The 11983-nt window shown below is 31.9% G+C and overlaps 1 protein-coding gene across 2 annotated transcripts in view; it reads left to right on the top strand.

Moving 5' to 3' along the window:
- Nucleotides 1-11983, top strand: part of LOC117173607 (TBC1 domain family member 13) — a 43513-nt gene that overhangs the window by 23897 nt on the left and 7633 nt on the right. For both annotated transcript variants that reach the window (XR_004467210.1, XM_033362247.1), the window contains exons 7-9: nt 5533-5734; nt 5816-5938; nt 6005-6062. Coding sequence is in view for 1 of the 2 variants with exons in the window: in XM_033362247.1 (XP_033218138.1) it covers nt 5533-5734; nt 5816-5938; nt 6005-6062 (383 nt within the window). In the remaining variant the exon portion in view is untranslated. The remainder of the gene's footprint in view (nt 1-5532; nt 5735-5815; nt 5939-6004; nt 6063-11983) is intronic.

The raw sequence follows: 11983 nt of genomic DNA on the forward strand, positions 1-11983 counted from the left end.
GCAGCTCCCCGCTTCTGTCGAGGGACAACGTGTCGAGGGACCACCACTCGACAGAAGCGGGGAGCTGCTCTCTATCTAATTTCGTGTTTCTGCAACTCGCAGTGAGAGTGACTGCTACTTCATTACGTGGCGCTGCTCCTCAATATTTATCGAGGAACAGTCCTACAGCTTAGAGAGCGCTACTCCTCGAATGTCGTTTCAGTGTGTGATATATGGAAGTTCGTATCCCCCGGTTCAAAATCTCGGCGTTATTTTTAGTTTGTAGGTTTAAAATTTCTTTTTTTTTTTATCGTAAAATTATAATTAATGCTAATTGATTTTTGTAATTTAATGAAACTTCAAACTATTTCAAAAATGCAAGAAATTTCAAAAGACATCGAAGGATTCAACCACTTAAAGAAACCTTAAAATATTCCCATAATTCTTTATTTAATTCAAAAGCTTGAAGTGCTTTCAAAGCCTTGGAAGCATAAATATAATTATTATATCTATATATGACAAACAAGGAATTCGATAAATCCTAAAATATTGTTTCCTATTACAATGAAATAACGAACTCTTAAATGTGATTTTTTTAAATCAATTAGACTTCGTAACTAGACTTTGTAATTAGACTTTGTTAAATTTACCCGATTTTTGTTCGTTGTTATTTTGCAATCTTACTAAATTAAAACATTTTGCTTTAAAATCTTCTAAACAATTTTTAGGAATTTTAGGAAATCATTTTTTATGTTTAAAACCCTTTTTCAATGTTCTTTTAAAGTTTATTTTTGAAAATAAAAAATTATTAAAAATTTTCGCACGAATATAAGAATTTTTTTTGAAATTTTGTCAGACTTCTTAAATCTTCTAATTTCTAAAAATTATTCCAAGTTTTCCTGAATTTTGTATGTAGTCTGCAAAATTTAAAAAAATGGCCTTAAAATCTTTCAGATTCTTCTTTGACTACTTTTGAAATCATCTCAAATCTTTTTAAATAATCTCTACAAATTAATTTTTCAAAATAAAAAATTATGCTAATTTTTCCTAGGAACCTGAAAAATGTCTTTCATTTCCGCGAATCTTTACAAAATTCTTGAAAAATCTTTACAAGTTTAAATTATTTTTCAATCTTTTGAAAACTTCTGAATATCTCTTAAACTTACTCTAAGTTTTTCTAAAATGATGTAATATGTAAAAATTGAAAAATTTAGCTTTAAAATCTTTCACACACTTTAAAAAATTTTTAGGTAATAATTCAAAATGTTTTGTGATCTTTTTTCGAGTGTCTTTTAAAATTCCTTACAAAACAATCATTTCGAAATTTCCTATAAATTTTAAGAACTTTTTTTACACCCTGACAAAATTCAGTTTACCTTAAAAATTTGTAAATCTTAAAAAATTAAAAAAAAAATGTTCTCAAAGTCTTTCATATCCTTTTAACCCACATTTTAAAATCTTCAAAACTTAAAATCTTCAAAACTTAAAAGTACTCTTTTAAAGTAAAACCGAAACTCGTTTATTCGGGGTCTTCGGGTATTCTCTGAGTTGACTTTTATAACCTGATTTTCACACCGAAGCGATAAACATCGGCATAATTAATGGAAATGATTCGATAAAAGACAGAAAAACACTATTAGAAAAATCGATCGTATGATTTTCACAATAATTGAATAAGTAAACCGTTTTGTTGATACATTTTCAAGAGTTTGTAACGGCTCTACATGAGAAAATACATATAACAGTCAAAATAACTAGAAAAAAGTTACTACTAGCGCCGCCGCATGACCGTTTTCAACACATGGGCCATTTTCAACTCTTGGTGACAGGAGGCTGATTGATTGTCAGTGATGGAAGAACGCGGATTTGTCTGACGTGCACAGTAGTAATTCCTGTGTATTTTTGGGTTGAAAAATGGGACTACATAACCTAAAAATACACAGGAGTCACAACTGCACATTGCAGAGGCATCTGCCTTCTCCAACTACTGGGCTACTGGATGGCAGATTAGATGAGGCTCACTTTGCTGTCAGTTGTTAAATTTCAACAAAATATTTTATTTTTAATCAAGAAAGATCGATGATTTTTCTGCTATAAAAGTGGAATTTTCAATCCAAAAGGATGAATTTTCTATCAAAAAGGCAAATGTTGAACGAAAAAGGTAAATTTCCAATCACCAAATATGAATTTTAAATAAAATAATTCAATTTTGAATATTTATCCAAAATAAATGCATAATTTAAAATTGGAAATTGTCAAAATAAAAACTGTTCTATTTTTAAAATTAAAAATTCAAAATTGTTTAAGATATAGAATTTAAAATTATTCAATTTTAAAGATTTCCTTTTTAAAGGTATGCAGTTCTTTATTCATAATGTCTCCCTTGAGACTTTACGTGATCGAGGAAGAGAGAGAACAAGAGATTTTAAAGATTTTCAGTGAGAAGTTTTTAAATTTTAACGATTCGAAAAAAATGCCTTCCAGTTTTGAGATTTACAATTGAACATTTATTTATTTGGAATATTTATAGTTTGAAATGATGTGATTATAAACTTTTTTTAAATATGTAGTTTAATTTTGAAGATTTATAATTGAAACCCCTACAATATTAACGATTCACATTGTGAAATTCTTGAATTTTTACGATTTGCAATTTAAAATTCTTCATTGTTTGAAGATTTTATGTTAAATGTTTCTTTTAAATGTTTATAGTTTTAAGTAATGTAATTTTGAATGTTTTTTTTGTGAAGTATGCAGCTCAAATTTGAAACTTCACAATGTCAAATTCTTTAGTTTTTAAGATTTGCAACTGAAGATTTAAAAATGAAAATTTTTCCATTTTGAAGATTTAAAATTTGAATTTATTCAATTTTATAGATTTTCGATTAAAAATCTTAAATTGTAAACAGTAAGAATGACAAAGTTGATTTATTTGTTCTATTTTATTTTATTGTATAAGACATGACTGAAAATGGGTAAAAAATGTGTTATGTAATGTTTGAATGGTCCCTTGTATCAGTTACTGTAATAAGAAATTTGTAATATGTTATATTAGGGTATAGCAAAAAATACATATCTCCAAAAATTTAAGACAATGGGGTCATATTGCATCCCTTTTTATTTAAAAAGTAACTATGAAAAATTTGATCTCGATAAACAAAAGTGCAGGAATTCTGCCAAATTTGCACGGAAACACAAAAAAATCTATTATTAATTTTTTCATTAAAAACCGCTCTTTTGTATTTTTTGTTACGTCCAAATTTTTTCGAATCGTTAAAATTGTGACTCTTCGTTGTTCAAAAACTTTGAATGGTTAATTTTTAAAATTGCACCATTTTTGTTTTGAAAATTGCCAATTTTAAATTATGCAAATTTTAAACTAACACGTAATACAGTAGCCTACGGCTGAGAGCCACACATCTCCGCCCAGCTTCGAGATCCAGCTCAGCTCAGAACAATAGCCAAGGGTCTTTAACACTCCAGGTATTATGTGATACCTTCAGATCGTTTAAAGCCAGAAATTCTGTTAAAAAATGGCGGAGGGGAATAGTGTGAAGACTGTAATTAAATTAAAAATTAATCGATTTTAGACCAGGGTGGCCGCTGGACAGGGAAATGACAGTGCATTTTTTTTGACCGGGTATTTTACAAATTTGTAGAAGAAAAATCTGTACACGTTCGATTTCAACAGTTTTAAAATAATTAGTGGAATTGTTATGTTTTTCAATTATGCTCTTATTTAGCTTACAATGAACAAATAAAAAATGATGACTTGAACAAATAAAAAATAAAAGCCTTTGATGTTGAAAATTTTGGATAAGAAATATTTTTATTTAAAAAATAAATAATTTGTTAAAAAATTTATCTGTACTTCAAGGTTTAAGTAATAAAAAGTGAACGAAAACGATTTGACAAAACGATTCTAAACCAGTTCCAAATTTAAGAACTTTCAGATTTTAACGTTAAAACTTCAACGGTTTCAATTTGAAAGTCTCAGTCATTACACAAATGTGAACGTGTGACTGAAAGCTTATAAACTATTTTCAAATTAAAAATATCTTCATAATAATATATTCTTAATTAAAGGATTTCATTAAATTTAAAATATGGTTTCAGTCTAAAACATTCAATTTTTAACCCATTAAATTTTTTATTTTTATTAAAAAAAAAAAATTAATGAATATTTTAGCAATATTTGAATTTTTATTTAAGATAAGTAAATTGAAACCCAATATTGAAAAGTAAAAAATCTTTATCTGAACTGTTTGATATCTAATACCTAGAATCGTTAAAATTTCAAAGAGGCTTTAAACTTTGAACGTTACAATTTTAACTGTTGTATTTGAAAAATGCTTTATTTGCAAGTGTAGTGAAAATATTTTTATTCTTTTGAAGACTTTTACAATTCTTGAAAAGAAATTAATTTTTTTGGTTAAAATCTGCGAAAATCTAAATTTTGTTTTATATTAGGTTATCATTTCAAGTTTTACATTAAGTTTGAAAATGATAACGTGGATTTATTATTTTTATATTGAAAAATGTTAGTACCTTCAATTTTATACGCGTAAATTATTGAGCATTTGAATACAACATTTTTAAATTAAAAACTTTGAAGTTTTAATTTTAAAAGTTCGAAGTTTAACAGTTCCACTTTGAGTGCTTTCATTTTCAGCTCAGTTTTTATTACCTCAAGTGGAATTTTTTTTAGCTTTAGTGTTCCATTTTTTAAATTTCATTGACCGTGAAAAATGTTTGTGAACTGGGAAAAAAACGGGAAATGGCCAGGAATTTATTTCGTCGATTAAAACGGCCACCCTGTAGATGCTCTTAATTAAAAATGTTATAAGTATAAAGCTTTAATGAGAAATTATTCAATTTTTAATGTTTTCAATTAAAGTGGTATAATCATTTCCAGTTTTGAAATTCAATTTTAAAAGTTTTATGGTGTTAAAATTGAAACTAAGTATAGAGATCTTCTTAGAAAAACGGAAAAATGTCGTATTTTTCAAAATATCTTGAAATAGTTGCACGATCCCTGTACAGTTGTACACTCGTGTGAAACTGCCTACTTTCCACACTTGTAGCACAATATACTATTGATTGTTTGAAAATGAGAAATTTTAGATCCAAAAACCTAACAGAAGATATTAACCGACTTCAGCCAAACTTTTTACTTTTTTCGGATGCCAAACAACAAAATAATGTTTTTTCTTTAGCACAAACAATTCGATTCGACTCCGCCCTTGTTTTAATGGAGAGCTATAGTTTTCAAGAGCACTTAATTTTTTTGCTTCGTAGTAAAAGTTTGGACCTCTTAATGCTTTCTTTGTAATAATGAATATGGGAAGGTAACCGTTTATTAATAATGGGGTAAATGCATATGAGAGAGATAAAAGTATAGTGCATAAAAATTCGAGGAGCTTGTCAATATCGAATTTATGTCGGTATTCTGTAAAATAATCAGTTCTAAAAATTAAAACTCGTGATTATTGAATCCATGAGCTAACTTATTCAGCAAAAAAATTATAATTGCTCACAATGAATTAATTATAGAGTATGCCGAAGCGGATACGTTCTTCTGTTTTACGAACTTAATGGCTGAGATTCGCGACTTTTTTATCAAGACACTTGATGAAGCTGAATTTGGAATTAATTCCATGATGACTAAGTTAACACAGCAAGTAAAGGATAATGATCGTGAGGTATGGCAACGTCTCAATCAGCAAGAGCTTTGTCCACAATATTACAGTTTTAGGTAACAAATTGTGAGAATCTTTTCTTAATTTAGAAATATTTTTAATCTTTAAAAGAATCTTCCGCTTTTTTCTTCGATTAGGTGGCTGACACTGCTTCTGTCACAAGAATTTCCGTTACCCGATGTTATGAGAATATGGGATTCCTTATTTGCTGATGAAAATAGATTTGATTTCCTGACTCACATCTGTTGCGCCATGATCTTGTAAATATCAGTGTTTTGAAACTTTTAATATTAAACCCAAAACAGTTCTAAATTATAATTTTTTAGGTTACTAAAGGATCAACTTCTTGTTAATGACTTTGCTGCCAACGTGAAACTTCTGCAGGTATTTTTTATTCCTTTTTTATTGATGTGCAGTCTAGTTTCTGAATGGAAATTTTCATTGGTCAATATTTTAGTTGAGGCTAGTCGTATTTTTTAAGTTTGGTAATTTTTAAGCCTTGTGCTTAACCCAACTTTATCCACGTTGTAACGCACCCGGGTATCCATCTCCGTTTAAATTTAAAAAAAAATTATTAAGTAATTAAAATCGTTTTCTTGTCTTTTATTCTCATAAACAAATATCAAAAGTGAGTGCCAAACACACGCAACACCAAAAAATTAATATATCCCTAGTGGACCTCGCGAATGGAAGGGTTCCGCTGCAACCCGACGTACATAATTGCACGTCGGGTTGTTGCACACAGAATATATAAAATAATTAGCTATTAATTAATAATTGTTAGATTATTATTAATTATATTATTATCCAATGAATTGCACCTGCATGAATCAAATAACTTGATAAGAAATTAATAAGACACTCAAAGGTGAATTTTTATACGTTGGGTACTGGGTACCCTGCAGTGACGTAGCTAGAATTTTTTTTGAGGGTGCTGACCTAAGGGAAGAAGAGCAAAAATGGGTATGTAACAAATAAAATGACTTCATATTGATGTTAAAAAATATAATTCTTAAAATAATTTTTTTTTCATTATTAACTTATGTCGGGGATGGAGAAAAAAGAGAACCAAGAATACAAAACAAACGCGAATCAAAATTGAGAACATACAGCAACCAGATGTGCGAATAGATTTCCAAAATAAGATAATCGACAGCATAGATAGGGTAACATGGGATGACCTTATGAAAGACAAAGATATAGAGGGCGCCTGGACAAAGTTACGGGATATCATTGTTAGATGTGCGATCGAAGTGTGTGGTACCGTGGTTGTAGGAAGAATGTCTGGTGATGCGTGGTGGAATGATGAAAGAAATAGACGTATAAATGGTTACAGTCACAAAAACAGGATACTCAAACGATTAATTAAGGAACGTAAAGATAAAATAAGAGTAGAAGAAGAGAAGAAAATACAAAACGACTTTGAAGGAAGCAAGAAACTGTTAAATAAAAAAATGAAGGGAAACAAAAGTACACAATTTGTCAACATGAGAAATAGTAATGGGGAAGTGCTATGTGATGCAGACGGAATACTAGAGGCTTTCAGAGACTATTTTAGGGGACAATTCGGAGATGAAGCTATAGGACACCATAACTGCGATGTTGAACACGATGCGTTAGAAAACTCAATTGAAAAAGTCTGTGTCACTGAGGTTAGGGATTAGCTTATTAAGTACCGTAAGTAAAATATACTCAACAATACTTATTCGTAGGGTAATGAAAGTAACAGAAGCAAAGATTTGGGAAGTCTAAATTGGGTTTATGCCAGGAAGGTCATGTACGGCTCAAATATTTAGCTTAAAGAAAATAACAGAAAAAGGTTTGAGAGTAGGAAAAAAGTTTTCTGCGCATTTGTTGACCTAGAAAAAGCTTTTGACAAGGTAGATAGAAATAAACTTTGGGAAGTCCTGAAAGAGTATGGAGTTAATGGGTGGCTCCTACAAGCTATAAAAACAATATATACGGGTAGCAAAGCGAGTGAGAAAACACTATGCAATATTGTTTCAACTGATGAGAGAATTGAACAAGTTGATAAGTTCGTATATCTTGGTAGTTTATTCATTAGGGACGGGAGGATAGATGAGGAGTTAGAAAGGCACATAAACGAAGGTAAGAAGGTTATTGGTAGAGGAGGGCCCCTTATCAGAAGTAAAAATATATCAAATAAAGCTAAAATGGCAATACAAACTCTATATTTGTACCTACTGTATATACGGTAGCGTGACATGGACCTGTCAATAAAAAGATAAGAGTAAAGTTACTGCAATTGACATGAGATTCTTGCGGGAAAATTCTGATCGACAAAGTGAGTAACGACATAATTCTCAATGAATGTGGTGCAGAAGAGACGTTAGTAGACACATGGGAAAGAAATTTGTTAATAAGAAGCCACAAAAACACGAGAGCACGCATGAAAAAATGCATGGACATAAAAGAAGCTAGGGAAGTATGCCAGGACAGAAAAAATATGCCGATAAATAGTTAATAAAAAGAGTGTCAGTAGAGTGAATTACGCCTGAAAAAAAATACCTTGGATACTAATGGACCTAAGTGGGAAACCTTACATGACGATTTTGTGTGGATTTTCACTTGAGGTGATTGCTAGAGAGATTAATCATTAACCTGGGTTGGAGCAGTGTTGCGTTCCAGCGGAAAGTTCCAGGAACGTGCTCTGAGCGTGTAAAATGTCCGCCGGTTGGGAACGTTCCACTGGGACCTGTGGGGAACCTTCCATTATTGTTATTTTTAATAACAATTATCTCGTAAACCGTAAGAGATAGATAAAAATAGATGTCATTTTTGAGTTTAGAATACCGTATATGCTACATTGTAATATTGTATCTATGTCATAAACTGACATTAATTTTGACGGTTTATCGGATATTAATTGATAATAATAATAATAACGATCATTTATTCTTTGAACCTTCCAGTGGAATGTTTCTGGAACGTTCCCAAGTGGCAGACATTTTACACGCTCAGGGAACGTTCCGAAGGTTCCCGCGGAAAGTTCCTGGAATGTTCCGTGCTGTTAGGGTAATGTTTTTTTTTAAATACACAATAAAATTTATTCAATGGCTTAATCTCAAATGAAGATAATTCAGAGAGCAATTGAGGAAAGGAAAATTGAGGATACATATGCATGAACACTCCATATGATATAAGGAACTTTTATATACACTACTTTATCCTGATGAGGAAAACGTATAGTTTTCGAAACGTCGAAGAATGTGAATAAAGGATTCTTGCAACACCTAAATCCTATGGTCTGAAGTATGTCATTTTTAACATCTCATTCATTGTTTTAATTATTAATACACTTGAGTCGCGGTACTGTAAAATTCAGTACTGCGAACTCCCGCTTTTGAGTATGTTTTTCACCCGATAGTGAGAACGGCACCATAACCCCTCCTCCCCCACTACTCACTTCTACATTTGATGATTTCATTAAATGTACAATTAACTGTAATTTTAATTTTAATTAATAATCAAATACATTCGATACTTACGGTGGGAGATTTTATATTTGTGATGTCTTTCAACGTTTCCTTCGCTCTATTCATTTTAATCATTTTAAGGGCATGTGATACTTACAGTTTCCCAGGCTTTTTTTCCACAAAAATTAAAATTTTTAAAAACTGTTTTCGTAGATGCTATAAAATATCATAACGGACGTCTTCGGACTCTTTTTTGAGGGATAATAACAAAAAAATTGATTGTTCTAAATAAAAATGTTATGCATATGTATTATTTTGAGGTTACGTCGTTTTTCATCTCTGCCTTTCCGATAATCTGGAAATTATTTATGAAATAAACTTTTTTGATTTCCTGTAAAAAGGGTTAGTTCTGGGAGATTAGTTACTATGTGTATTTGCGAGTCCAAAGTTTTCGGCCAAAAATATTGTGTAGTTTGGAAGTAACGCACAGGAGAATTGTAACATACATAACCTCCCAAAGTACACACGTTGTTAGCAATATCAAAAAATTTGTTGAAAAAAAACCACAAATAAAGTGTGCGGGGACGTCCGTTAGCATGTCCGCTATCATTTCACAAATTTTTAAGACAACATATTGATTATTCTAAAAAAAAGCCGTCGGAACCTAAAACTGGTAAAATTGATACTAATTCCTAAGCGCTATGTAAATTAATCAGATTTTGCTAGATTAAAACTTTTTTGAATTAAAGCAAAAAAAAAGTGTATGGGGACGTCCGTTAGCATGGTCGCTATCATGTCCCAAATTTTTAAGACAAAATATTGATTATTAAAGAAAAAAAGCCGTCGGAACCTAAAACTGGTAAAATCGACAATTTTCTAAGTATTACATGCCCTTAATAATAATGATTCAAATCGTCACTACAAACTGCCAGGATGTAAACAGTTGACATTTGAACATAGTAAATAGTCGGAGGAGTGGGGTCCCTTCATATGTTCTCACTATTGAGGGCGGACCTGCACTAAATGTTCGCAGTACCGCGACTCGAGTCTAATAATGTAATTTAAATTGTGTACTTGGTTGCAACCCAGTCGAAGAGTGATGGGGTAAAAACCAGGCTTTGCCCAATATGTTAAACTAGGCACACTGCTCTTATCAGATCCCTTGGTTGCGTTACAAAAATGCGTCCTGATAATATATACCGAAACAGCGCCGTGCTGACTATTAAAAAACAAAAAATCCAGCTCTAACGTAACTGCCTTCGACATATTGGGCTGTAACCATATTAAGCCTGAAAAATTAATTTAATATCATAATTTCTCTTAGGATGGACAAATTAGTTGAAGCGAATACTGCTCTCCCTGATTTGCTCCCTGAAAATGTTATTCTCTGGAATCTGAACTGTGTATTTTACGAGAAGGCTGCCTCCCTGATTAGCAACAATAGAAGTAATTATCTTTCAGTACGCCTGAGTAAGACTCACGAGCGTATGGCACAGCTTCAATTTAAAATTAAAACGGCGAGACGGCATGCATTAAATGTTCAGTGCGTGATTAGTACATAACATCAAATAAAAAATGCACTCCAAAAGTGAGGACACTTGCGCGAAACTTACGGAAAGCAAATCACACGCTGAATAAGCGTATATACTTGACCATCAAGCAGCACTGGATGCAAAAAATAAATGCTCTTTTATCAGGCAAAGAGCGCCTTAAACGTCTAGTGAGGCTGATTCAGGAAAATTCAACCCTTTCTACTCATCCTTCCCATCTGTTCAATAAAACGTCATGTGCCGTTGAAAATCCACCTAGCCGAATAGAGATTCAAGTCTTCTAGAGCAAGTAATTGGGGATCCTTCACAGCTGAATGAAGAGGCTTCAGATATCTCACTCTTTCGTAACTTTTGTCCGAGGCAACGGTTGCAACATCCAAAGGAGAAGAGTTTAGTAATTGCTGCTGCAAATGGTTAGAAAGTCATCGATAGGACTAAGAATTTTTCAGCGACAGGGCCAGATAAAATCAACAACATTTGGTGAAAGAAGTTCACTTCTACGCAACAACATCTAGCTCTTATATCTACTACTTTCTTAAACAGAAGAACAACCCATCCCGCAGTGGTTAGTGGACGGACGCACGGTAATAGATCGATAAGATAGGAGATTTGTCAAGCCCTACTCTCTAAATATGAATCAGTGAAGAATTCACTGATTAAAATAGTAGGTAGACATTTCACTAATTAATCAGTCCAATCTTGAAATTAGAGTAATATGTGAGGTTGTTTGTCATTTAAAAGCATCGGAACTTTTCACCTTTTTTAATATTTGATCATATTTATCGATGTTAAGTTTTTACTATGATTCTTTGATTGAATGTACTAAAATATTTTATTATGATTGCTAAATTGACATGGTGCAGTGCTGCCAACCCTCAAAAGGGGTTATTTTACTGAATCAATAAGTAATATTTCACTGAAAGTCAGTGACCCATTTCTCGCTATTTGCATCAGTGAAATTTCACTGATACAGATTTAAAAAGTAGATACTAGAGGCCCACAGATTGTTTAAACACCAACTGTAAGCTATTTACTGGAATCCTCAAAAGAGGATATTAACTTCGATCGAGTCGGCATAGAGTGTAATAGTTAAACAACGTGGATCCCTGCCGAAAAAAAAGGAAAGAATCGGAAAGGCCGCTTCGGAAAGGGTTCGGAAAGAGAATCGGAAAGGGCTATGTGAACTTGGCTTCCGTTACTTTCCGAGCAGTGCAGAGTATATATATACCAGGTGTATACATATGAAACCGGTATTGCCATCTAGCGGCCAGTAGGCACACTTGTAGGCACTGTCGGAACTTACCATTTGTGCTAATTG

Source organism: Belonocnema kinseyi, chromosome 1 (genome assembly GCF_010883055.1).
Source record: "Belonocnema kinseyi isolate 2016_QV_RU_SX_M_011 chromosome 1, B_treatae_v1, whole genome shotgun sequence".
Taxonomy (NCBI): Eukaryota; Metazoa; Arthropoda; class Insecta; order Hymenoptera; family Cynipidae; genus Belonocnema; species Belonocnema kinseyi.